General features: G+C 40.5%; 1 protein-coding gene across 3 annotated transcripts in view; it reads left to right on the forward strand.

The window, feature by feature from the left end:
• The first annotated feature begins 1341 nt into the window (after positions 1–1341).
• The window catches only part of Nsun5 (Nop2/Sun-like domain containing protein 5), a 146140-nt gene continuing 121248 nt past the window's right edge, over positions 1342–26233 (forward strand). For 2 of the 3 annotated variants that reach the window (XM_080272271.1, XM_080272264.1), the window contains exons 1-3: positions 1342–1557; positions 9553–9659; positions 21810–21964. In XM_080272271.1, the coding sequence (XP_080128397.1) occupies positions 1426–1557; positions 9553–9659; positions 21810–21964 (394 nt within the window). In that variant the 5' untranslated portion in view covers positions 1342–1425. The remainder of the gene's footprint in view (positions 1558–9552; positions 9660–21809; positions 21965–26233) is intronic. The other variant, XM_080272276.1, reaches the window with a different exon arrangement.

Consider the following 26233-nt stretch of genomic DNA (forward strand, 5'->3'; position numbering starts at 1 on the left):
TTTGGAGAAAGCATATGACAGGGTGGATAGACAAGGATTGTGGAAAGTATTAAGAATATATGGAGTAGATGGGAAGTTGTTGAATGCCGTGAAGAGTATGTACGATGGTGCTAAGGCTGCAGTATGTGTGGATGGTGAACTGAGTGGATTTTTCTCTTTGAAGGTTGGGTTGAAACAGGGATGTGTCATGTCTCCATGGTTGTTCAATCTGTACATGGATGGGGTAATAAAAGAGGTACAAGGTAGGGTAGTGGATGTTGGAGTGGTCCTGGTGAGAGAGGGTAGTGTTTGGAAACTCCCTGTACTGTTGTTTGCAGATGATACTATGTTTTTGAGTGAAGACGAAGGAGAGCTGCAAGGCTTGGTGGATGAGTTTGGGAGAGTGTGTAAGAAACGGAATCTAAAGGTGAATTAGGGAAGAGTAAAGTGATGGTCTTTGAGAGAGGTGAAGTCAGTGAATGTAGAGCGAGATTGGATGGTGAGGAATTGGAAAATGTGAGTACGTTTAAGTACTTGGGTAGTGTGATGAGTAAGGATGGAGGTTTGGAGGGTGAAGTGCTTGAAAGGGTACAGCAGGGAAGAAAGGTTGCTGGTTCCTTGAAAGCAGTGATAAGAAGCAGGGAAGTGAGCATGGAAGTGAAAGTTACTACATGACAGTATTGTGATACCCACTCTAACGTATGGAAGTGAAGCTTGGACGTTGTTGGAAGGGCGCAAGTCAAGAGTGAGAGCAGTGGAAATGAGTTATTTAAGAGGAGCCTGTGGAGTCAAATGGAGATTCAGGCTGACAAATGAGGATATAAAGGAACGTTGTGGTGTGGATGTGGATGTGATAGGAAGCGTTAGGAGAAATACACTGAGGTGGTTTGGCCATGTGGAGAGGAAGGAGAGTGAAAGGCTGACGAAGAGAGTGTATGAGTGAGGTGGAGGGGGGAAGAAGGAGGGGGAGGCCGAGGATGAGATGTAGGGATGGGGTGGAGAGGTATGTGAGAGAGGGGAGGTGTGAGTTTGGAGCAGGACAGTGAAATGGCGGGGGACAGGGCGACGTGGAGGCGATTTGTTTGTGGCCACCCCGAACGGGATTGAGGCGTGTGGCAATAGATAGATAGACAAGTCAGTCAAGGCGAGTTGACGATCAAAAGGCGAAATGCTCGCTAACTTTAGCACATTTTCGCTCTGGATCCTGATTTTTGAATTAATGGCTAAATTGAACATTTATTTTTTTTTTCACTGGATTTCAGGTAATTATGTGTTTATAAACCTATATGTTGATAAAAAAATTATGTTCAAATTAAAAGTGCGGCTTCGGAAAATGCCGATTCGTCGGATTCGGTAATTCGTCGCACCGTATAAACAAGGCAAACGTTTCTATCACGTGTAGGGAAAGTCAAACGGCTGAATATTGAGGAAAAGCAGGGAGAGGCAATGGGAACTCCCGAGAAGCGGCGGCATTCAGTTAGTGTCCCTCGTCTGTATAAAGAAGCCAGCAAGATTTTACAGCGATATGAAAATAAGGAAGGAACCTTGAAAAGCATGGTTTTTGATAATAAATATCCAGTAAGTTTAACTGAGACTTTGTATCTTAACAGTATAATCATTGAGGTATTCAAGAAGCTTTGACCATTGTCCAGATAAAGTATAATATATCGACAGTTGTCACAGCAAATCATCTGACCTAATGTACCAGATAATGTTAACGAAATGCCTGTGGACAAATTTTGTGCTTTGAAGATCATGGATTAGGGTTAATGTACATAGAGTTTGCCATTTTTTTTCTCCTGGATATACCTGATGTTACTGTATCTGTTAATATGATTCATTTTCATTGCAGAGCTCATATTATTGTGTGTGTGTGTGTGTGTGTGATACAGAAGAAAGAATTCTGTGGTATACTGCTGTAACCTAACTGGCATTCTTTGATCGGTAAATTTTTACAAGTGGACAATACACCCCCCAGGTTGTGCAATATATTTTTCTGGCAGTTTTTGATGCGATTCGAATGTTTCTGACCATCATTTTTGTCGGAAATGCCCCTCACCGAACACAATAAAACTAACCAAACCAAACCCAACGTACCTAACCTATCTTAGGGGAGTAATAATCAGTTTCCGAATGGGGTAATGGGGGTTATTTGTGATCCTTAGGGACTATACTATATGATAATGGTGCTAAAATTCCAAAACTGCATATTGTCCACTTGTAAAATAATACCCTTTGATCCTACTGTAAGTTCCTAACCTTGGCATCCCAGTAAGTTTTCAAAAATGCATCTGATTAATGGGGAATGGGGACTTTGTTTATGTAGTCTTAGCAGTTTCATGTCAGTTTAATTCCTTTGGAAATGCTGTTGATAGTACTTAGTAGTAGTGCTTTTTTCCACTACGTTAAAATTTACACCCTTACCCCCTTTGTAACAGTAGTACCAAGCCAGTCCCACTGAAATATTAGATAATAATGCTGAACCCCCCTCCCCCTCTTTCAGACTCTCACCAGTGGCTAAAATGTAATAAATAAAGGACCATTATAAATATTAGGTAGCACCTTTCCCATCAGAATTTATACCCCAACCCCTTTCTGGGACTCTTCAATGCCAAGAAGTGGACAAGTCTAAAAATTTTGGTTAACCAAAGTTTGAGTTTTCATTTTTTGTGGGCTCCTAACCTTTGGTTCCTTCTTCCTTGCATTAAAAAAAAAAAAAATGCAGAAATGATGGATGTGGTACTATATTCACTTTTGTTGTATGCCATTAGCAATAGGCTTTTCTTGATTTGTTCTGTCATCATGACCATTATAACCATGAATGCATAGCTTATGGTGGTGTGTGTGATTTTCACAGGAGGTTTTGCACTGTGGCCATAGATAAACAGATGAATTCAAGTATCTATATATATTTTTTGCCACACTATGTAAAAGAGATTTCATCTGTATCATTCAAGCTTTACATTTATTTACATAACACTTCTTCACATGTCCCGCACCCCCCAGAAACTTATCATAATACCCGACTTCATATCCGCACCCCACCCCACCCTTTATGTTAGCTACATATGTTAGTTTTTAACCCCTACACCAAGGGCATGTTTACCAATGTTTTGCGTGTGCCGCGGGGTTATTCGGGCTCCGACAGACTCTCAAAAAATATTTGCCAAAAATCAGTTATTAGTCCTAGAATATTAAAATTACATGTGCTTATGGCACATACCTTCAGCTTTCTCCTGGAATGTTTGTTGAGCCTTCGTCGGTTACCGTAGGACTTGTGGAGACCTCTGAAGTTGGGTAATGAAGTCTCCACTTTACACTTCCCGACAACCTGTAATATGATTACCACAGCCAGATATTAACACTATAAACACTACTCTGTGATTTTCAAGTAGTTTGGGATCCGTACTCCAAAAAAAAACCCACTGTGAAAGCAATGAAAATTACGAGCGCGTCTGACCGTCGCACTTGCGCTAGTTCGCTCTTGGTACTCTGTCGTTTATTATTCATAAAACCCCTCACACTTTATATTTCTATTACTATATAACACTTACATATATCTACAGTCTTTATCCATAAGTTTCCTTCAGTAGTATTAGTTTATTGTCACTGTAGGGATTCAATTTCTTTCAGTAAAATACGTAGCATTCACTTTCTCGTCCTGTATACTAGCATTGAGAGTGAATGTCACTTTCAATTTCACTCTCATAACTCATAGTATTCAGACATGCTAGAGTGAAACTTTCACCTTCATTACTCCTAGGGTATATACTCGTATTCTTATAATACTACTCATTTACATTTCTATTTACGTTCTCTATTTTATTTACGTTATTTACATTTCTATTTTATTTACACTGTGTTATGCACTGTCACTTGAAGTAACTTATAAAACTATTTTCCACTGTTCACGTATATTTACATTCATTACTTTCACTTGCTGTTTACACATTATTTACAATTCCACTTGCACTGTTTTACTCAATAGAAAGATCGTAGTCACTCTTTTATCAATTGTCAGCCCTTTACCTCTTTCCACACGAGGTTTAGTAGGGGGTAAAGGTCACAGGGCCCTTTGCATGGGGGTGAAAAGGCCCTGAAGCTAGCAAGAGCGAACAGACGTACCCCCACACTGGAAGATGAGAGTGAACTGATAAGGGTGGGCCGGGGTGGTGGCCTACCTAGGGAAATCAGTACTGCCAACGTTTAGCCTCTTGACACAGCTACTTTATAGCAGTGAAATGATTGGCAGGAAATCTAGACAATACATTATAAATTAGGTAGTTCCAGGTGAATGTAAATATCACTTAGGCTTCTCCCTTCCCTCCTTATATGTATATTTATTACGAAAATAGATTATACAGTAGTGCACCAACTTTCGCTACAGCAGGATTCGCGGAATCCACTTTTGTGGCATGCACCAAATATTCCCTTACTTCCACTTTCGCTCGAAAAAAATTGATTTTCGCACACAAATTTTGGGTTTGGGACAATATTTTGAACTTTGAATTTCCTGCACCGCCCGCCCGCAACCCACCGCCATCTTGAATGATGTCATGTCAACACTCTGTCCACCCATTCCCGCCATTGTGTACCAGCGTGCTAGCTCCATTGTGTTGGATTCTCACGGTTCAATGGCCTCTACTATACCTGGTAGTGTGGGGAAAGGGCCTGGTGGTGTGGGGGGAGAGCCTGGTGGTGTGGGGGGAGGGCCGGGAGGCAGTGGTGGTGATAAAAAGTGGCCGGGACATTCAAAGTCGGGAGGAAAGGCCAAGGCTAAAAGAGAGTATCGTGTTGGAGTGAAGAAACGGCAGTATAATAATGAAATGAAAAGGAAGATAGTTGAGCACATGGACAAGGGCGCAAAAAACAGTGAAATCTGCCGTATATTTAACATCCCAGAATCGACAGTGTGTAGTATGAGGAAACAGCATGGTGGTAGCGAGGCAGCAAGAGGTGGCGCCAATACGTCTGGCGTGGCTAAATAAGCCCGCCACGCGCCTCGGCTACTTACCCTCAACATCCATTAAACACCTCAACCTGGTCTCTGTGGTATGTTTCTCCTCATATAATGTGTACTGTACGGTTTTTATTGTTTTTATCTTACAATGCAATGTACAATAGTGATTTGATGTACTGTATTGCAAGTGAAAATGAAAATCTGATGTTACTTTAGGATAACCGGGAACCAATTAGCCTTTTTGCCATAAAGACAATGCCCCAATTTTCGCTAATTCTACTTTCGTGCATTATTTTTGGACCCAATTAGGCGCGAAAATTGGTGCCCCACTGTATGGCATATTTCAAGGGGAAATAAACAGCGAAAATTAGCGAACGAGTGCACATGAGGTGTTGTCAGGTGATAATTAGCCAATTCCAGGTGCATGGCACTCTCACTTACGGGACCTTATTTCTTTCTAGTATATATTATTTGGTATAAGAATAGGGCATAGGGCTTATTTCAATGGATGAAATCAGTGAAAAATTCCAGGGAAGATTTACTTAGCGTAGCACGGCCAGGCAGGCGAGAGGATAGGGTAATGGAGGGGGGGTAGGGAGGGGAGTCAAGAACGGGGAGAAATGGCTAAATTGTCAACAATGGATGGGAGTACAGATGAGATTAGGAGTGCTGACTAGTGTTGGACATTGGCAGTACTGATAGATGATACAAGCCCCCACTTGGAAGCCCGGGTGAATTCAAAATAACACAGAATCACAAAAGCGACGCCCCGCGGTATGATCCCTTGCTCCCAGGCGTTATGAAAGTGGCGCCCCGCGGTTAAGGGGCCCGTAAGTTGTGGGGGAGGGGGGGATGCTCCAGCTCCCAACATTGTTCGCTATTATGTATGGTACATCGCCATTAAAGCGAACTTACCAAGCAGTCTAACCTAACCTAATTTAATGTACAGTACCGGTACTTTACATTATACGAGGTCAGTTCAGAAAATATCTGATCTTAGATTCTGAAAAAACAAATAGCTAACCTGTTGAGCTTGGACACTAATCCCCCTCAAAGTCTGCCCCTTCTGACTTGACACATGCAGCCAAGCATTCTTTCCATTGCCTGAAACATATTTCAAAGTCGGTTTTTGGTATTTCGTGCAGGTGCTTTGTCGCATTTGTCATTGTCTCTTCTCTCAGATGAAAGTTGCTCCAGACATGTTGGAGTGTGCAAATTGCGATCCAAACTTTCTGAAGACTGTTATCACTGGAGGTGAGATTTGGGTGTACGGATATGACCCAGAAACCATAGCATAGTCATCCCAGTGGTAGCATGCAGGGTTGTCTCGGCCAGAAAAAAGGATGACAGGTTTGCAGCAAAGTGAAATGCTTGTTGACTTTTTTTTTTTTTTTTTTTTTTTTTTTACTGTGGTGTTGTGCATCACGAATACACATCTGGTCAGACTGTCAACAAACATTACTACCTTGACATTATCCATCATCTTCATGACAGTTTGGTGGAAGGGACCATACCCCTGGAAAGTGGTAAGTTAGAAGCTGCACTGTGACAGTGCCCCTGCCCATTCTTCTCAACTGATTCAGGAATTTTTGGCCAAGCACAGCATCCCACAGGTCTGGCAGGCTCCCCACTTACCAGACATGGGTCCATGCAACTGTTGGTTATCCCCCAAGCTCAAAACACCACTGAAGGGTTCCCAGTTTGAGAAGAGAGAAAAGATCATGACGAATGTGATGAAGCACCTGCAGGAGATACTGAAAACCGACTTTGAAAAATGTTTCAGGCAGTGGAAAGAATGCTATGCGTGTCAAGTCAGAAGGGGCCTACTTTGAGGGGGATTAGTGTCCTAGTTCAACAGGTTAGCTATTTATTTTTTTTAGAGTCTAAGGTTGGATACTTTCTGAACAGACCTCGCGTGTGATAATGAATGGAATTAAAGCTGGACATTGCCAGAACAAGCATTTATTGCAGATAGAATTTCTTAGAACTGCAAAAGCTTTATATTGAGCTATTTAATATGTCACCAGTAGTTGAGTAAGTTTGAAATAATATGGACATCTTTTAGTCATACTGTAATTATAACATCACGGTAATACAGTAATCCCTTTAAGACCCGGACGCTCAAGTCCTGGACACTCTAAGTCCTGGACATTTTGGGCTCAGGTCTTTGGACACACAAAAAAAAAAGAAAGAAAGAAAAAAGTTGTGTTCATCCGTACTTTAAATTTGCCGCGCAGTGATGAACAGCTGTGTTTTGGCGCATAGTTACTCTGACGACCATTAGAGCTTCCCTGCATTCTTCCTCAGTTCCCGCCTACCTGCCATCGTGACTGCACTCTCATCGCCATGGCTGCCCATGGCTCATTTTTGTTAATAAACAGTGAATAACCTGCAGTACCTTGCCATTGGATCACATGGAAATTTAAAGAGTTGTGCAGTGTTAAGAAATTAGAATTCAGAGTGCAAAGGATAAGTGCAGAGTGCAACACTGACGTGGCGCAAGTAAGAACAGAATGTGCAGTGTTAAGCAGTTATAATTCACAGTGCAAAGGATTAAGTGCAGCACAACCCTGGATCACTGTACGTGTTACAAGTGCACCTTCACCACTCAAGCCATAGAGGAGGCAGGTTAATCTTTGTGACGGCCACAGATGTGTCATAAGTAGGCCTACCCTGTACGCTGCTAAATATTTTCCATACTCCTATATTTCTCATTCACTGGTTCCTTTTCATTTATTTCATGGTTTCTGTCCCTTATTTGTGTGAATAGGGTCTTAAATAGGTGCTGTGGAGGTCTGGTAGGGAGTAAGTTAGATGGTTTTCAAAGTTAGGTTGGGTTAGGGTCCATAAGTACCTGTCCGGGGCATTTTCCCAAGGCCCGGACACGCCATTGGCTCTGTTACGTCAGATCTTTGAGGGCTTACTGTAAATATTAACCCTTGCTGAGCTGATACTTTGGAAGTACTGTATACCTCCCCTGAATCTTTGTTTTTATAACCAATGTAAATTGTACCTCATATTGAGCCTTGCAGCTCAGCTCATGCAGACCTTCATTGTGCCTCAGTCATGGTCTCCAGCTCAGCAAGGATTAATGGGAATCACACAAGCCATACCTTATGGAATATCTTCAAAAAAATAAGTCCCCAGCAATGGATCTTTTCTACGTATTACTAGGTTTAGGCCCAGTTTATACCATAATCAATTTTCAGGTTAACATATTACTTACAGGTACCGGTACTCATAACATGCATATATTTTTAAGGGTGGATAATGACAGTGTAATTAGGCTACTGTATGGGAATGGTTGTATACCAGCTCAGCTCTACTAGCAAATATAAAACAGTACTGTAATTCATATTGCTGTTGCTTATGTTGAAGTTAAAGTATATAGATAATTTTCATTAGACAGTATTATTACATTTACTGGTTCAGAACAGGATAATGTATAAATTTGCTGGATATTAGTTTTGTAAATTTCAAAATGTTAATTGATGTAAAGATATATAAATGTGTTTTAAAAATAATGAGTGAAGATTTATGAAATTGCATGTGTTATTGAGTACAGTATAATATTTGTATTTAACATTAGCTTGACAGTTATAGAAATGGGATTTTGAAAGTTGCAGAAATTCTTACTTTTGATACATTTAATCATAGCTAGAACATCCATCACACACATTTAGGAAAATGAGCAGGCCAAACCAGACAAGATCTAACCTAACCTTTGATTCTAACATTGGTATCATTTGGTCCAAAACTTCAAAACCATGACATCTGAATTATGTCTCGTCATGTATATTGGCTGAGACAGTCATTAGCCTAGTTGGTGGGAATGGAAAGGTATGGAAAGGGAAGTAGAAGCATGGGAATAGTGGCCACAAGAGTTCCATATCTAAAAGTATGGTGTATATTGTAAAATTGGCAAATGTGTTTTGTTGTGTAATATTTTCATGATTAGTATGTTTTCTTGGTAGTTTTTCAACTAATGATAGTTGTTTCTTGGGGAAATACATACCATAGCTTCCAACATGCAATCCTTCTAGTCAGTCTTGAATCTCTGCGGGTTTTTGGAGGAGGGAGAGGGGGAAACTTGAAGATCACAGAAGATATGGGGTTAAAAAGTAGCAAAATGAGATGAAAACTTATAAGAACTAGAAGCAATTGGAAATCCATTCCAGGTCTTGGCCAGAATTGGCTAAGGTTTTCAAGATTTTTACAATACCATGTCAGTCATTGGGAAAAAAAAAAAAAAAAGAGAGAGAGAGATCCCTCTAGATTTTTCATAAATGGCTCTTACATAGGCTATAAACAGATGCCAGCATGAAGAATATTTGGTAGGTTGAACTAGTATGGAAAAATTCATTCTTACCTGCTACAGACTTTTAGAAATTTTACTGCACTTTTGCTTAAAAGCAGTTTGTATACAATATTATAATTATCATCCCAGTAGTATGCACATACATGCAAATTATGATTTGTTTTGCCAGAAAATAATTCCCTTTATTGATCCCACCTTCCCCTCAGTTATCACCCAGTAACTGCACTTTTACGGCACTGAATTTAGAACATGTAAGAATCTTTAGTCATAATTTAACCCTTCTCCTTTTCCCTAGAACAAGAAGAATATCTTTGGGCTCCTCAAGAAGGCAGTTGACAGAGGCCCTTTAATCAAGAAAACCTTAGCATCATGTAACCTCTTCAGAGAGGTGCCATCCTTCAAGTAAGTAAAGTCCTGTTTAATGATTTATACGTATCCTCCAAGTACCAAGACTTGTCCTGATTAGCAGAGTCTTTAACCCAGTCATGGATGACATTGATAAGAAATGGCTGGCAGACCTTCTCATGAAGTTCCAAGTTTGGAATACAGGACTATCCAGTGGTGCGCCACAGGACCCTCACATATAAACCTTTACCACCAAGCCCATTCCCCCCTCCCCCTTGTTTCATTAAAAGTATTGTCCCCTTCTGATGACCTACTAGGAGCTTCACAAACACTCCAAAACTTGACAGAGGAGCATGCCAGCTCCAGCTGTACCTATACACACTAGACACTGACCAACACATAATAGAATGGGTTTGTCACCAGCCGAATTAGCCATTATGTTCTTCATCCCATACAGGCACAAATTCCAAATGTACCCTTAAATCTCCATCTTTAGTCACTCCCATTCTGAAATTTTTGGATGCACTATGGATACACACACAACTACAGTAAACCCTTTCCAATTCTATCTATCTATCTGTTGCCCGACGCCCAAATTCCGCAAAGGGTGGCTGCAGACGAAACGCCTCCAAGTCCTTCTGTCACCCACCATATGACTACCCTCGCCCCAACTCACTCCCCCCTCCCTCATATACCTCTCAACTCCATCCCTCCACTTCATCCTCGGTTTATCCCTCCCTCTCCCTCCCTCCACCTCACTTACATACACCCTCTTAGTCCGTCTTTTATTCTCCATTCTCTCCACATGTCCAAACCACCTCAGTGTATTTCTCCTAATCTTCTCAACCACAACCACATCCACCCCACAACGTTCCTTCACTTCTTCATTCGTCAACCTGTCACTCCATGTCACTCCACATGCTTGTCTCAAGTAACTCATTTCCACTGCTCTCACTCTTGACTTGTTCCCCTCTTGCAAGGTCCACGCCTTGCTTCCATACGTCAGGGTAGGGATCACAATACTATCATGCAGTGACTTCTTAACTTCCATGCTCACCTCCCTTTTTCTCATCACTGCTTTCAGTGAACCAACAACCTTCCTTCTCTGCTGTACCCTTTCATGCACTTCATCCCCCAAAGTTCCAACCTTACCCATCACATTACCCAAGTACTTGAATGCACTCACATTCTCCATATCCTCACCATCCAACCTCGTTGTACATCTGTGACTTCATTCCTCTCAAACACCATAACTTTACTCTTGTTTACATTAACTTTCAGATTCCTCTTCCTACACACTGTCCCAAATTCATTCACTAAACCTTGCAGCTCCCATTCATCTTCACTCAACAATACTGTATCATCAGCAAACAGCAACACCGGAATCTTCCAAAGCTCACTCTCATTCATTAGAGTCACCCCAACATCCACTGCCCTACGTTGCATCTCCTTTACAACCCCATCCATGTATAAATTAAACAGCCATGGAGACATCACACAACCCTGTTCCAGTCCCACATTGAAATCAAAGAACTGACTCAGCTCACCATCCACTCTCACCGTAGCCCTAGCTCCTTGGTACATACTCTTCACAGCACTCAATTTTCCCTTCACCCCATATATTCTTAATACCTTCTACCCAAATTCAGACCCAAATAAATCGGATATCGGTTAATTCCAAATAAATCGGATATCGGTTAATTCAGATCTTTTGGACTGCCAGACAAATAATTTTAATTCGGATAGAAATACGAATTATGCGAGACAAGTCTGAACAAGGGTTCTAGTTGGGAAACTCCTTGCTGTGGTGCACAGTTCAGCCTGAGTCTCATGCTCTGAGTGGTCTTCACCCTAAAATGTGACATATACAGTACAGTATTTATATGTAAAATAGGGGGTTAGGTTATAGGAGCCCCATATTTTTCGTTAAAAATATATTTAAAGATAGGTTATTATAAATATGTCTAACTTAAGACACCCAGGACAGTGTGTTTATATACGATGCCGCCGGCTGGGCAAATCAGTACATTCTAACCTAACCATCTAGTTTTGCCTCCTAATACTCCCCATAAATATTTTAACCACCAAGGATTGCCACTAAGCCCTTTGAAAGTCCTCATTACCAATCAGAAAAAACTTCTTACCTTACCAACATGTCAGTGGTCGCCCAGCGTCATGCATATTTCGCCAGGAACCACTTTCAGCACACTCATTAAAAAAATAAAAATGCAGTGTGAAACTATTTTTGAAAGTTGTTAGTCATCAACAAGAAAGGAAAAAAAGACTATGCTGAAGTCGTCGGCTTGGAGTAGTTGCGTACTTCTCACTTCTCAGACAAACATGAATGCTTTAATTGTGAATAATACACAAGTCAGCCAAGCTGTATAATATGTATGACAGTAAAATTCATAAGAACTGAACTCCCTTAATTATCTTACCCAACTATTTACGTCAACATGTAGTGTCTTCACATACCATAGGAGCCGAATTTTCTCGACCAGAGACAATCAGTTGATAACAAAGGTCAGACACAAAGCCTTTTTCTTCTTCTTCTTCTTCTTCACACTCGTTGCATTAAAGGTGAAAACATGAATTTTACTGCTTCTTCATCATTAACTTTTTTGTTTTTTCCAACAAAGAAACTATCTGTGTTGTAAACACATCCGACTTATTTGATCTGTCTGATCATTTGCATTTAAACTCCTACATCACACATCACTTCGTCCAACAATTTTGCATTTTCCATTGGAATAAATGCTTTTCTTGTGTTTATAGCAATTTCAAAGTGCTTAGGCCTAACAGTTAGTTTGGATCCACGTGCTCAGAGTTCTGAGAGGAATTTAGGAGCAAGGAAATAAGCAAATTGAACACTTCTCATTACAGCTATCTGTCTGATCGTTTGCATTCAAACTCCTACACCACACGTCACTTCGTCCAGCAATTTTACATTTTCCTTTGGAACAAATGCTTTTCTTCAGTGGTGGGCAAGTAATTAAAAACGTTAGCTTCATTAACTGATAATCCATTAATCAACTAATTAACTGTTAAAATTAATCAGTTAACTTATTAATTCTGCCAAAAATTATCAGAAGTTAACCGTTAATCTGCTAGTTTTACATATGAAACTTGATTTTCCTTAATAAAAGACACTTTTGCTCCTAGAAGAGTTTTATTAAAACCCCAAATTATTTAGAAAATACAGTTAGAGTTCCACATCTTCAACCACTTCTTCTTTGAGTCCCTCACATGCAGGTGCTCACTTCCATTCAAGAACATCAACATGTTGAAGTTGTCATCAGATAGCTTTGATCTCTTGGCTCTTATGATATCCTTCCCCATGGAGAACAGGCGCTCCACTGTGGTATACTGTAGAGTCAATACTACCAACACCATGCTTAAACCCCGCAGTATCGATACCATGTTCGAGAATCGAGTATAAATGAGTACAGTGTCAGTATATGCATGGTATGCATGGAGTTTTCAGATAGTAAGTGATATGAGTTTAGTAGAAATATTCATTGTGGGAATTTATTTGATTTTTCACCATTTTATGAGCTGTTATTTTTTTTTTCTCCAGCGACATGGTCAAAGTATGCTGTAATGAAACCTATGTGAAGTTGTGAACCATCTGTTTTATCATATTACAGATGGTTTACAAGTTCAGATCTAAGTTCATATAACTTATATGAAGTTAGATATCACACACACACACACACACACACACACACACACACACACAAGATTTGTATCAATTTCTGAATCACTGTATTACTCACCACTAACTTTGACACTATCAATTTGACAATTTAAATGTCGATTTGAAGTGTTTCTGACTTAAAGTGACCTGTTTTAGGACATATTTAACGGATTAATGGATCAACGAAAATGTTAACGGAAGTTACCGTTAATCCTTTAAGTTCAGTAACAAATTGACAATTTAACTCGTTAACAGAAACATTAGCTTCGTCAATAATGGATTAACACATTAATGCCCACCACTGTTTTTCTTGTGTTTATAGAACTTTCACAGTGCTTAGGCCTAACTAAAGTTAGTGTGGAACCACGTGCTTAGAGTTCTGAGAGGAAATGAGGAGCAAGGAAATAAGCAAATAAACACTTCTCCTCATCACAGCGACCATCCACACAACACAGGCAGGCAATTGCAGGTGGTATGGGACATGGGTACAGTACTGTACTGTAGTGTTCAATGTTTTTGTGAAAAAGCTTTGTTTTAGTGGGCGTGGTTGTGCTTTGGGGGCAGGGGCAGGCATGTGCCCTGATAATTTAAATTTTCGGATATTTCGACATGGGGTTCCCCCCAATTAATCCGAATTAGAAAGGATTTACTGTATTTCTCAGTATACAAACAACATCTGTAGCTTCAGCTGTACCTATACTCACCAGACACTGTCTATCTATCTATTGCCAGACGCCATAATCCCGTATGGGGTGGCCATTTGATTCTGAGTTATTTGTTTTACAAGGAGGGGCACTAACCCTCCACCAATCCACTTAACACGTAGGGAGCACGTATGGTTTGGTTATATGGTTACCACCCAGCGTTGTAAATGGTTTCTTGGCTTACAGGAAACCATTTGGCTTGTCACTCAATGTAAAGCCACCTGTAACGGAAGGAAAAGCAACAAGTAGTGACAGGAAAGATGGGAGAAATAGGAAGAGAGGAGGGCAGGCACAGAAAAAGAATGATAAAGGCTAAGGAAGAAGTAGGCAGCACTACATCAAGTGAGTGGATGATGGTTGCCACCAACTACCACTACCACTTACACCTAATAGAATGCCTGCTTTACCAACCAAATTACCCATTACTTATTACCCCATACAGACACAAATCTCAGATGTACCCATAAGTGTCCATCTTTAACCAGCCACTCCCATCTCGAAATACTTGGACTAACCGAGAATACACACATGACCATCTCTCATCATGCAAACATCGGTGCAAAGTCAGACTATAAACTCAGTGTCTTGAAAACACTCACAGGCCCTACCTTTGGGCAGGAGAAGGAATCTTGATAAGTCTGTAAGCAGTTCATTAAAAGGTCAGTGACTTACTTTAGCTCAGTGTGGGCCCTCACTTTAATAGCCAAGAATACAGAAAAAACAAAAACAAAACAAAGCCTCAAGAATACTAGTACAGTGGGCTCGCAGAGAATGCGTGATCATAGTGTGCGAATTGCATAGTACACGAGTAACCAAAAATCATAACCATAAAACTTTGAATGCGCGAGTTTAGCCCACAATACGTGAGACAGAGACAAGGAGTGGTCCAAAACCGCTATTTTCCCAGACTATGTGTACATCATGACATTAGAGGCTCGTGGGGAAGGTGCTCAAGAGGAATCTACAGTAAGATCTTGCCAAGAACAGCTTCGACAATAACGTTTTCGGCAATAACAGTATGTTAGAATAGATACCCAGTTTTTATAATAACGATTGGATTCACTTAAATAATGGTTATATTGCAAATGCCAAGTTGTTATACTGCAGATATGTCCATAACAAGATGAGGAATGAAACAGACAAACAAGAAGAGATGAAGGAAATTGCCAAAAATGTGAGCAGTAGCAAGGAGGAGATGGAGGATCCTCCCCTGACTCGCCCGCCGCCGTCCCCTCCACCTCCACTGCCCCAACTTACTCACCAGCTGCTACCCCCCTCCACCTCCACAGCCCCACCTAACTCATCTGTTCCACCTGGCATACCTGCAACCCCCACCATAATAACTGTTGCTGCATTTCTTTGTCAAAGCCTGGATTAATACAACGTTGGCAACAGTTAAACATGCATGGTGTGGCCGATGCAGCGGGGGCACTTGTGACTCTGTGTTGTCTCTGAACCCCTGCCATTGAAGTCCATCAGGCCTGTTGTCTACTGTTCTTAACCCGCCCCATCCCGACGTTTTTGGACTTTTTTTTTTTTTTTTGGCTCAAGCATCCGCTTTTGGTGAGAAACATCGAAAATTCATAGAGAAATCGCTCACCCGAGGTTCAAAATACTCGATGTAGGTACAAGTACTTCCTTACCTGACTGGGTTTTCTAACAGGCTGGCACCAAAGAAAACGAGTTCTATGGGAGGGTAACTATTTTATCCACTCATAAACAGTATTTATTTATTTACTTGGTACGAATTTATATGTAGTACAAGAGTATATAGGTTTTCAAACAGTAATAAAGGCATTATAAGCATTGTTTCACTCACTAACTCCACCATTCATGACCTTTTTTTTCCCACATTACCTGATCATCATTTCTGACTGTTTCTTCCTTTAATGCTGTGTAAACTTTGTCCTCCACATTGTCATCGATTGGGGAATCACTCTGGCCCTGAATGTCTTTATTGGCCTGGTCACTGATAACAGGTGAATTGCCAAGACAATGGCGTGCAGGGGGGAGGGAGAGGTTATGCGGTGTAAGGCATTGTTCCTGCTTGGGATCTTGGAGAGGAATAGAGGAAGGTGTCCTGTGTATACTTGCCAAAAATCACTTGCGAAAATTGAAAATTGTGCAAATTAGGGACCTTGCAATGTTGCCGCGTTAATTCACGTTGCTGGGACGGTGCCGGTTAAGGTAGCTGACCATATTTTTGTTATTTTAGCTGTATCTATAATATTCTTTAAAATTTTCCCATTGTTATATATCTAAGTTTAAATGAACATCATGGCTTAATGAGGTCCCGTCTGTATGTTATTTTTCCCATAAGATTATGTACCATATGTCGTGGCATGTTAGACGCTGCAGTGTGAAAGACGCACCCTAATTCTGGAAAGGAGGTTCTGAGCAAAAAAGTATGGCTTGACCAAGACTACGGAAAGGTTGCTTGATATGAGTATTTTTCACTAAAATACACACTCACCTTTCAGAACCTCTATTCAGCACTGTATATCTGTCTTTGGTTTCTTTATTTTTATGTAAAAGTAGGGTACAAGACATGAAAACACACAACCCCTTCCTTACATAATGTTACTGCATTCCATGACACTATCTTAACACATTAGAGACTCTCTTCAGTACTGTATATATATGTTTGATGTCTTATTTTTATGTAAAAGAAGGATACAAGTCAAGAATACAAACAAACAACCCCTTCCTTGTAAAATGTTACTGCATACCACGACGCCATCTTAACACTACCGGTTTGTTTATGAAATATGAAGTCCAAAGTGTCCGATTCCTTTCGTACAATAATTTGAGACGTGATGTTCATTTCTATTTAAATACACTAAATATGTATCAGTATATTAAGATAAGTATTATTTTTTGTGAAATGAACTTAAAAAACAAAACTCAGTAAAACCCGTTCTTTCATTCATGTAAGAAAATACTGTACAAAGGCCATTAAGTGAAGGAATACTCTATATCTCCAAAACAAATGCCTGCATATCTTCTAATGCCTGCATGTACTGAATTTTAGAATCACAGACAACACAACCAGGTTTTCAAAAATCAATTACAAGGAACGTTTACACCATTTTATGTACCCTAAAAGTACCAGAAGCCATCGTAACATGGGGTGATCGAATTTCCATATCGCTAGGCGCTAAACTGCTAAATTGCTAAACCACTAATAATGCTGTAATTTCGGGAAGTATTATTTAATGTTGCAACTGTTTTTCCCATTTTTCACTAACAGTAATATAAGACTGCTTCCTTCTATGATGGTCTTGTGTCAGATAAAACAAAATATCAGTAAGAGATGCCAGCCTAACAAGGGTTTTTGAATTTCCATATGAGACAGACGTCTGTTACAATGACTCAACAAAAGTCATGCTAGCCAACATCTCCAATATGATTCCCTTGCTAGTTAGTGCTTGGATAGCAAGTGAAGTGATCATTATTGCCTTTCTGATGGTTAGCAAGGGGTTCAGAAGTGATCATGTTCTGAGAGTTGGGGGAATGCTAGGTGCTAAACTGCAAAAAAGCTGTAATTTCAGACAGTACTGTTTAATGTTGCAGTTGTTTTTCCCGTTTTTCAGTAACGGTACTATAAAACTGTTTACTTCTATTACAGTCTTGTCTCAAATGAAACAAAATATCAGTAAGAGAAGCCAGCCAAACAAGGGTTATTGAATTTCCATATGAGACAGACGTCTGTTACAATGACTCAAATGTCATGCTAGCTATCATCTCCAGTATGATTCCCTTACTAGTTACTGAGTAGATGGCAAGCAAAGTGGTCATGACTACATTTCAGGTTAGCAGGGAGTTCACCAGTGATCATGTTAGCATGCTAAAGTAGGGTGTATGCTAGATGCTAAATTGCTTTACTGCTAAACCCCCAGACCGTCACATGGCCAGTTGTAAACAAACCCTAAATGTTTTCTTGAGCCTGGGTGTTTCAAATCGTAAAATCTGAGTATATACACAAGTGAATGTAACTTTTTACAATAAAGCAAAGGTGTTTATACTCTAAAAAATACTTGACTGCCAAACAGTGAGATGATCCTCTGTATAAGTGATTCTTGTAAATGGAGCCAAGGTCTTAGTCTCGCTTCCAGGACGCATGGGGATATTTGAAGGTAATTTTGAGACAAAAAAGTGCGTCTTCCACCTCACGAAATACGGTATATATTGACTAATACATATATTTTTTTATTAAATCATCTTAAATCACCTTCAGAATGAATGATGGAGAAACGGGGGATCTCAAGTAAAATGGGATTTGAACCATGTATGAATGTAAATGTGAGTCATTATGGGGAATGTACGAAACTGTGACATGACGTGTTGTTTACAAGGTGTTGGAGTTAGTGATAAGACAGTGTGGAAGTTTTTTTTTTTTTTTTTTTTTGATAGAAGCAATGGCATATCTAGCGTGGCATGGAATATGACCTTGACCTTGACCTACTTTCATCAATTTCGAACTTGTAGGAGATTTTCAAAATATCCCTACTACACTCCTGTAAAATTTTGTGATGATATCTGGAGCAGTTGCAAAGTTATCATGCTGACAGACACACAGACAAACTGAAAACAATGCTCATAGATTTTCATCCTTCTACACACCTATAATATTTTGTGATGATATCTTGAGCGGTTGCTAAGTTATCATGGTAACAGACGCACACACCTTGACCTACTTTCACCAGTTTCGGATTTGTGATTATTTTTTTTCCCTACTACTATCTATCTATCTATCTATAGCCCGACGCCCTAATCCCGCAAAGGGTGGCCGCAGACAAAACGCCTCCAAGTCACTCTGTCACCCACCATTTGACTCCCCTCCCCCAACTCACCCCCTCCCTCATATACCTCTCAACTCCATCCCTCCACCTCATCCTCGGTCTACCCCTCCCTCTCCCTCCCTCCACCTCACCTACATACACCCTCTTAGTCAGTCTTTCATTCTCCATCCTCTCCACATGTCCAAACCACCTCAGTGTATTTCTCCTAATCTTTTCAACCACATCCACATCTACCCCACAACGTTCCTTCACTTCTTCATTCGTCAACCTGTCCCTCCATGTCACTCCACATGCTCCTCTCAAGTAACTCATTTCCACTGCTCTCACTCTTGACTTGTTCCCCTCTTGCAAGGTCCACGCCTCGCTTCCATACGTCAGGGTAGGGATCACAATACCATCATGCAGTGACTTCTTAACTTCCATACTCACCTCCCTATTTCTCATCACTGCTTTCAGTGTGCCAACAACCTTCCTTCCCTGCTGTACCCTTTCACGTACTTCATCCCCCAAAGTTCCATCCTTACTCATCACACTACCCACACTACACACCTGTAAAATTTTGTGATTTCTTGAGCGGTTGCGAAGCTCTCTTGCTAGCAGACAGACACACAGATAATTGACAAGAATACCAGCTTCACTATCATGGCTGGTAATGATTGTTTTGTGCTTGCTGAACACAGATAAACTTCAGAAGGAAAAAGAGAGAGAGAGAGTGTGTGTGTGTGTGTGTGTGTGTGTGTGTGTGTGTGTGTGTGTAACTGATTGAGCCAAGGAAAAAATGAGAATCATAGTTTTATCCTGTGTTTTGTGCAGCGTGCACTTACAGATTTGGACTGACATTATAGGTCATTATTTAATGAAACTTTTGAGAATTTGACATTTAAAGAAAAATTTGAGTTTAACTGACTGAGCCAAGGAAAAAATGAGAATCGTAGTTTATCCCATGTTTTGTGCAATGTGTACCTAAGGATATGCGCTGACATTATAGGTTATTATTTATTTTATGAGCGTTTGACTTACTTAAAGAAAAATTTGAGTTTCAGCCATGAAAATACATAACAGTTCTATATTTAAGTACTATTTTGAAGAACTGATGTTAGTCTTCGTCATGAACAACAGAGGTGCCGACATTATATGAGTACTGGTCACTAAGCGACTTCATTGATCTATCTATCTATCTATAGCCCGACGCCCTAATCCCGCAAAGGGTGGCCGCAGACAAAACGCCTCCAAGTCACTCTGTCACCCACCATTTGACTACCCTCCCCCCAACTCACCCCCCCCTCCCTCATATACCTCTCAACTCCATCCCTCCACCTCATCCTCGGTCTACTCCTCCCTCTCCCTCCCTCCACCTCACCTACATACACCCTCTTAGTCAGTCTTTCATTCTCCATTCTCTCCACATGTCCAAACCACCTCAGTGTATTTCTCCTAATCTTCTCAACCACATCCACATCTACCCCACAACGTTCCTTCACTTCTTCATTCATCAACCTGTCCCTCCACGTCACTCCACATGCTCCTCTCAAGTAACATATTTCCACTGCTCTCACTCTTGACTTGTTCCCCTCTTGCAAGGTCCACGCCTCGCTTCCATACGTCAGGGTAGGGATCACAATACCATCATGCAGTGACTTCTTAACTTCATTGATACACCTCTCTAATATTCTTAATAATTTAACTGTTCTTTGTTATTCTTATGGATGAATATTTCTTGTTGGCAGTTTCATAGTCAGTGAAGGTTTCACTTTCCAGTGTAGACACTAATAAGAGCATTCAGTGATAATGTTCACGAGGCAAGTGCCTGTGTGACATTAACTGACATTTGGAGGTGATGAGCTCACCAAAGCCACAACACCATGTAGTGACAAGAATTTGAACTGCAAACCCAACATGAAAATGGAGGTGATTTTGGAAACTAATAACAGCAGGAATTTCCCTTTTTTCAGCACAGTTATATTTTTTACTCTAGCAAGTGAAAAACATGACCAGATAGACCTAAAAAATACCTGGATTTCAGGAAATCTGGTTTCTGTGGAGCCACAGAAGAGGTAGTGCACCTGCATTAACAAATTAACAAACTCTTCCACACACTCAAGAGAGGCTTGCTGGTGAGCCTCTTGAGTGTGTGGAAGAGATTTGTTACTTGAGAAACATATTATGTGCTGGAGGTGGGGCTGTGTGAGAAGTGGTTGGAAGGGGTTCAAAGAGCTGTTGCCTCTCCTGACATTGAGAGGGCCCTCCCTTCATTCTAAGGGATCATAGTATGCGATATGTGTTAGGAGTGTAGTGCTGTATGGTAGTGAGACCTGGGCAGTAAAGGAAGAGGGTATTCGCAAGCTCAGATGTACAGAAATGACATTGACTAGGTGGATGTGCAATGAATCCTTGAATATGAGGCCTGAGGAGCTAGGTTTATGATGGTAGAGTTAAGAGGAACGATGAGGCTAGAGTGTATTGGTGTTGTGATGAGGAGAGATAGATTGAGATGGTTTGGGCATGTGAAGAGGATGGAGAATGACGGGTGGGTGCAGAAAGTGAGAAGTATGAACGCTGAGAGTAGGGTTGCGAAAAGCAGACCGAAAAAGACCTGGGATGAGGTTAGATTGAGACATCAGGGAAAAGGGACTGAATAGGGAGGCTGCCAGAGATCGAGCAGCCTGGAGAGCCTCTATTAAGTGACGAAGACTGACACATGCAAACATGTTGGAGCCTGTATGTATGAAACAAATGCAGACAGTGGCCCTGAAGGTAGGATGTTATACCTTATGGGGCATTGTAATTGGAGAAAAGAAATAGTGAACCATATCCTCAGCTGTGTGAGTTTGAGATGATTCCTCCTATAACCATTTAAAATGCCTGAATAATATCATGGTTGTCCAATAACTTCATCCTTATGGTGCTTCCAAATGTCCTCACCATGAGTGAAAAATTGTATTTTAGTTTTGCAAAAGTTTCTGTTACTTCATTCTCTGTCAGTCTTTTTATTCTTTATTTTCAGTCCACATCTTGCTCATGTGTTGACATCTGAGCTTCTGGAAAGGGGTCTGAGAGGTGACTGCAAGCCCATAATTGTGCTGAAAGAGTATGAAGAGAGAATAAAAAAACTGTATGCCAGCTATGCAGAGGAGGACCCTTGTGAGAAGGATAAGCATGGTAAGAACTCTGTACCTCTGGACTGAGGTACACTATTATATTTTTCATCCTTTGAGGAGAGCTGTGACTATTTTTTTTTCTGACTTTCTTCAGCTGATACCCTTTATTAACCTGCCGCGTCCCGTTGACATACATAATTATGTGCGCAAACGTTTTGTCACTGTGACTCCCGTTGACGTTTATAAATGCACTGCAATTGCAAGGTCCATCATTTGCAAATTTTTCAAATTTCGCACGTGATTTTTGGTATGTATATGCGTGACACCTCCTCTACCTGAGGCCAGTCGGGGACAATGCCTTACCTCGTGTGACCTCCTCACCCCCACATGCCATTGTCTCAGCAACTCACTTGTTACCAGTGACCTGGCCAGTAAAGACATGTCGTGCCACGGTACAAAATTCAAGGCGAGAGTGATTCCCCAATCAATGACAATATGGAGGAAAAAGTTTACATGGTGTTAGAGGAAAAAACAATGAGAAATGATGAGCAGGTATTGTTGCCAAAAAAGGTGAGGTATATTGATGTATTTGGTGAGTGAAGCAATGCTTATATCACCTGTATTACTGTGTGAAAACCAATATACTCTTGTACTACATATAAATTTGTACCAAATAATTAATACCTATTCTGAGTGGTTTGGAATAGTTACCCCTCCCACAGAAAACTTTTTCTCTGGAGCTGGGGTCAATAGAACACTGTGCCAGGTGAGGGTATAGTCACCTGTACCGGCATTTTTAAGCTCAGGTGAGCAATTTTATGAATTTTGATGTTTCTCATAAAAAGAAGAGGTTTTAGCTTATTATTTAAAAAAAAACAAAAAAAACAAAAAAAACAACAACTGCCGGGATTGGGGGAGGTCATTGGTGAAAAATCTGCCAGGCTGGAGTGGGTTAAAAAATTATGTATTGGAAGAGGGGAGGAGGGGAGGATCACAGACCTCATATTGTGGAGCATAAGCCTACCTACTTCTCTTTTTAGCTGTGCCACAGATCTCTGGCTTAATACCCATATTCTAGGTGTGGAATCTTAGAAGTTACCTTGTTTTTAATGTTAACTCTGTCTTTTCTTGATATATTATTGTTTTCATATTCATATTCATGGACCATGTAATTTGATTTTTTTTTTTTTTTTCCAGGTTGAATACTTTGTTTTTGAGCACTCTTTGTTTCTATGATGGTTTAGCATCCTTTTAATCATACAGTACTGCACTGAATCAGTCATGTTACACCATATAAGTATCCCTTCCTGAAAGCTTGGGATATGTTACCTTAAAATGTTTCATTAACCCCTACACCGCGGGCATGTTTACCAATGTTTTGTGTGTGCCGCGGGGTTATTCGGGCTCCGACACACTCTCAAAAAATATTTGCCAAAAATCAGTTATTAGTCCTAGAATATTAAAATTATATATGCTTATGGCACATACCTTCAGCTTTCTCCTGGAATGTTTGTTGAGCCTTCGTCGGTTACCGTAGGACTTGTGGAGACCTCTGAAGTTGGGTAATGAAGTCTCCACTTTACACTTCCCGACAACCCGTAATATGATTACCACAGCCAGATATTAACACTATAAACACTACTCTATGATTTTCAAGTAGTTTGGGATCCATACTCCAAAAAAAAAAAAAAAAACTGTGAAAGCAATGAAAATTACGAGCGCGTCTGACCGTCGCACTTGCGCTAGTTCGCTCTTGGTACTCTGTCATTTATTATTCATAAAACCCCTCACACTTTATATTTCTATTACTATATAACACTTATATATATCTACAGTCTTTATCCATAAGTTTCCTTCAGTAGTATTAGTTTATTGTCACTGTAGGGATTCAATTTCTTTCAGTAAAATACGTAGCATTCACTTTCTCGTCCTGTATACTAGCATTGAGAGTGAATGTCACTTTCAATTTCCCTCTCATAACTCATAGTATTCAGACATGTTAGAGTGAAACTTTCACTTTCATTACTCCTAGGGTATATACTCGTATTCTTATAATACTACTTATTTACATTTCTATTTACATTCTCTATTTTATTTACGTTATTTACATTTCTATTTTATTTACACTGTGTTATGCACTGTCACTTGAAGTAACTTATAGAACTATTTTCCACTGTTCATGTATATTTACATTCATTACTTTCACTTGCTGTTTACACATTATTTATAATTCCACTTGCACTGTTTTACTCAGTTAGAAAGATCATAGTTACTCTTTTATCAATTGTCAGCCCTTTACCTCTTTCTACACGAGGTTTAGTAGGGGGTAAAGGTCACAGGGCCCTTTGCATGGGGGTGGAAAGGCCCTGAAGCTAGCAAGAGTGAACAGATGTACCCCCACACTGGAAGATGAGAGTGAACTGATAAGGGTGGGCCGGGGTGGAGGCCTACCTAGGGAAATCAGCACTGCCAACGTTTAGCCTCTTGACACAGCTATTTATAGCAATGAAATGATTGGCATGGAATCTAGACAATACATTATAAATTAGGTAGTTCCAGGTGAATGTAAATATCACTTAGGCTTCTCCCTTCCCTCCTTAAATGTATATTTATTACGAAAATAGATTATACGGCATATTTCAAGGGGAAATATCGAAAATTAGCGAACGAGTGCACGTGAAGTGTTGTCAGGTGATAATTAGCCAATTCCAGGTGTATGGTACTCTCACTTACCTTATTTCTTTCTTGTATATATTATTTGGTATAAGAATAAGGCATAGGGCTTATTTCAATGGATGAAATCAGTGAAAAATTCCAGGGAAGATTTACTTAGCGTAGCACGGCCAGGCAGGTGAGAGGATAGGGTAATGGAGGGGGGGTAGGGAGGGGAGTCAAGAATGGGGAGAAATGGCTAAATTGTCAACAATGGATGGGAGTACAGATGAGATTAGGAGTGCTGACTAGTGTTGGACATTGGCAATACTGATAGATGATACAAGCCCCCACTTGGAAGCCCGGGTGAATTCAAAATAACACAGAATCACAAAAGCGACGCCCCGCGGTATGATCCCTTGCTCCCAAGCGTCACGAAAGTGACGCCCCGCGGTTAAGGGGTTAAGTGAATTAATGCGAGTATAAGTGGCTGGGGAATGGCTGGGAGAAGGAGGGAGGTGAGAAGACAGGAAGAAATCAGTAGGATAGAATTTGTGGAAGCAATGAAGAAAGTTAAATTGGGGAAAGCCCCAGGAATTGATGGAGTGTGTGGTGAAATGCTGAAGCATGGGGGAGAGATAGTAGTAGAATGGATGTGGAAGATGTGCAGATTGGCCTGGGAGGAAGGTAGAGTCCCGGAGGATTGGAAGTCAGGTATAATTATTCCCTTGTACAAAGGAAAAGGGGAAAAAGAAGTGTGTGGTAATCATAGGGGCATTTGTCTTCTTAGTATAATAGGAAAAGTGTATGGTAGGATACTTATTGACAGAGTTAGAGAAAGAACAGAGGAATTAGTTGGAGAAGAACAGGGAGGCTTTAGGAAGGGAAGAGGTTGTGTAGATCAGATATTCATTCTTAGATCTTTAGTGGAAAAGTTTCTAGAGAAGGGAAAGAAGTCGTATGCAGCTTTCATGGATTTGAAGAAAGCATATGACAGGGTGGATAGACAAGGATTGTGGAAAGTGTTAAGAATATATGGAGTAGATGGGAAGTTGTTGAATGCTGTGAAGAGTATGTACGATGGTGCGAAGGCTGCAGTGCGTGTGGATGGTGAACTAAGTGAATTTTTCTCTTTGAAAGTTGGGTTGAAACAGGGATGTGTCATGTCTCCATGGTTGTTCAATCTGTACATGGATGGGGTAATAAAAGAGGTATAAGGTAGGGTAGTGGATGTTGGAGTGGCCCTGGTGAGAGAGGATAGTGTTTGGAAACTCCCTGTACTGTTGTTTGCAGATGATACTGTGTTGTTGAGTGAAGACGAATGGGAGCTGCAAGGCTTGGTGGATGAGTTTGGGAGAGTGTGTAAGAAATGGAATCTAAAGGTGAATGTAGGGAAGATTAAAGTGATGGTCTTTGAGAGAGGTGAAGTCAGTGAATGTACAGCGAGGTTGGATGGTGAGGAATTGGAAAATGTGAGTACGTTTAAGTACTTGGGTGGCGTGATGAGTAAGGATGGAAGTTTGGAGGGTGAAGTGCTTGAAAGGGTACAGCAGGGAAGAAAGGTTGCTTGTTCTTTAAAAGCAGTGATAAGAAACAGGGAAGTGAGCATGGAAGTGAAAAAGTTATTATATGTCAGTATTGTGATACCAACTCTAACGTATGGAAGTGAAACTTGGAC

This window comes from Coenobita brevimanus, chromosome 6, assembly GCF_032717465.1.
Source record: "Coenobita brevimanus isolate Jiangsu-jjx chromosome 6, ASM3271746v2, whole genome shotgun sequence".
Lineage (NCBI taxonomy): Eukaryota > Metazoa > Arthropoda > Malacostraca > Decapoda > Coenobitidae > Coenobita > Coenobita brevimanus.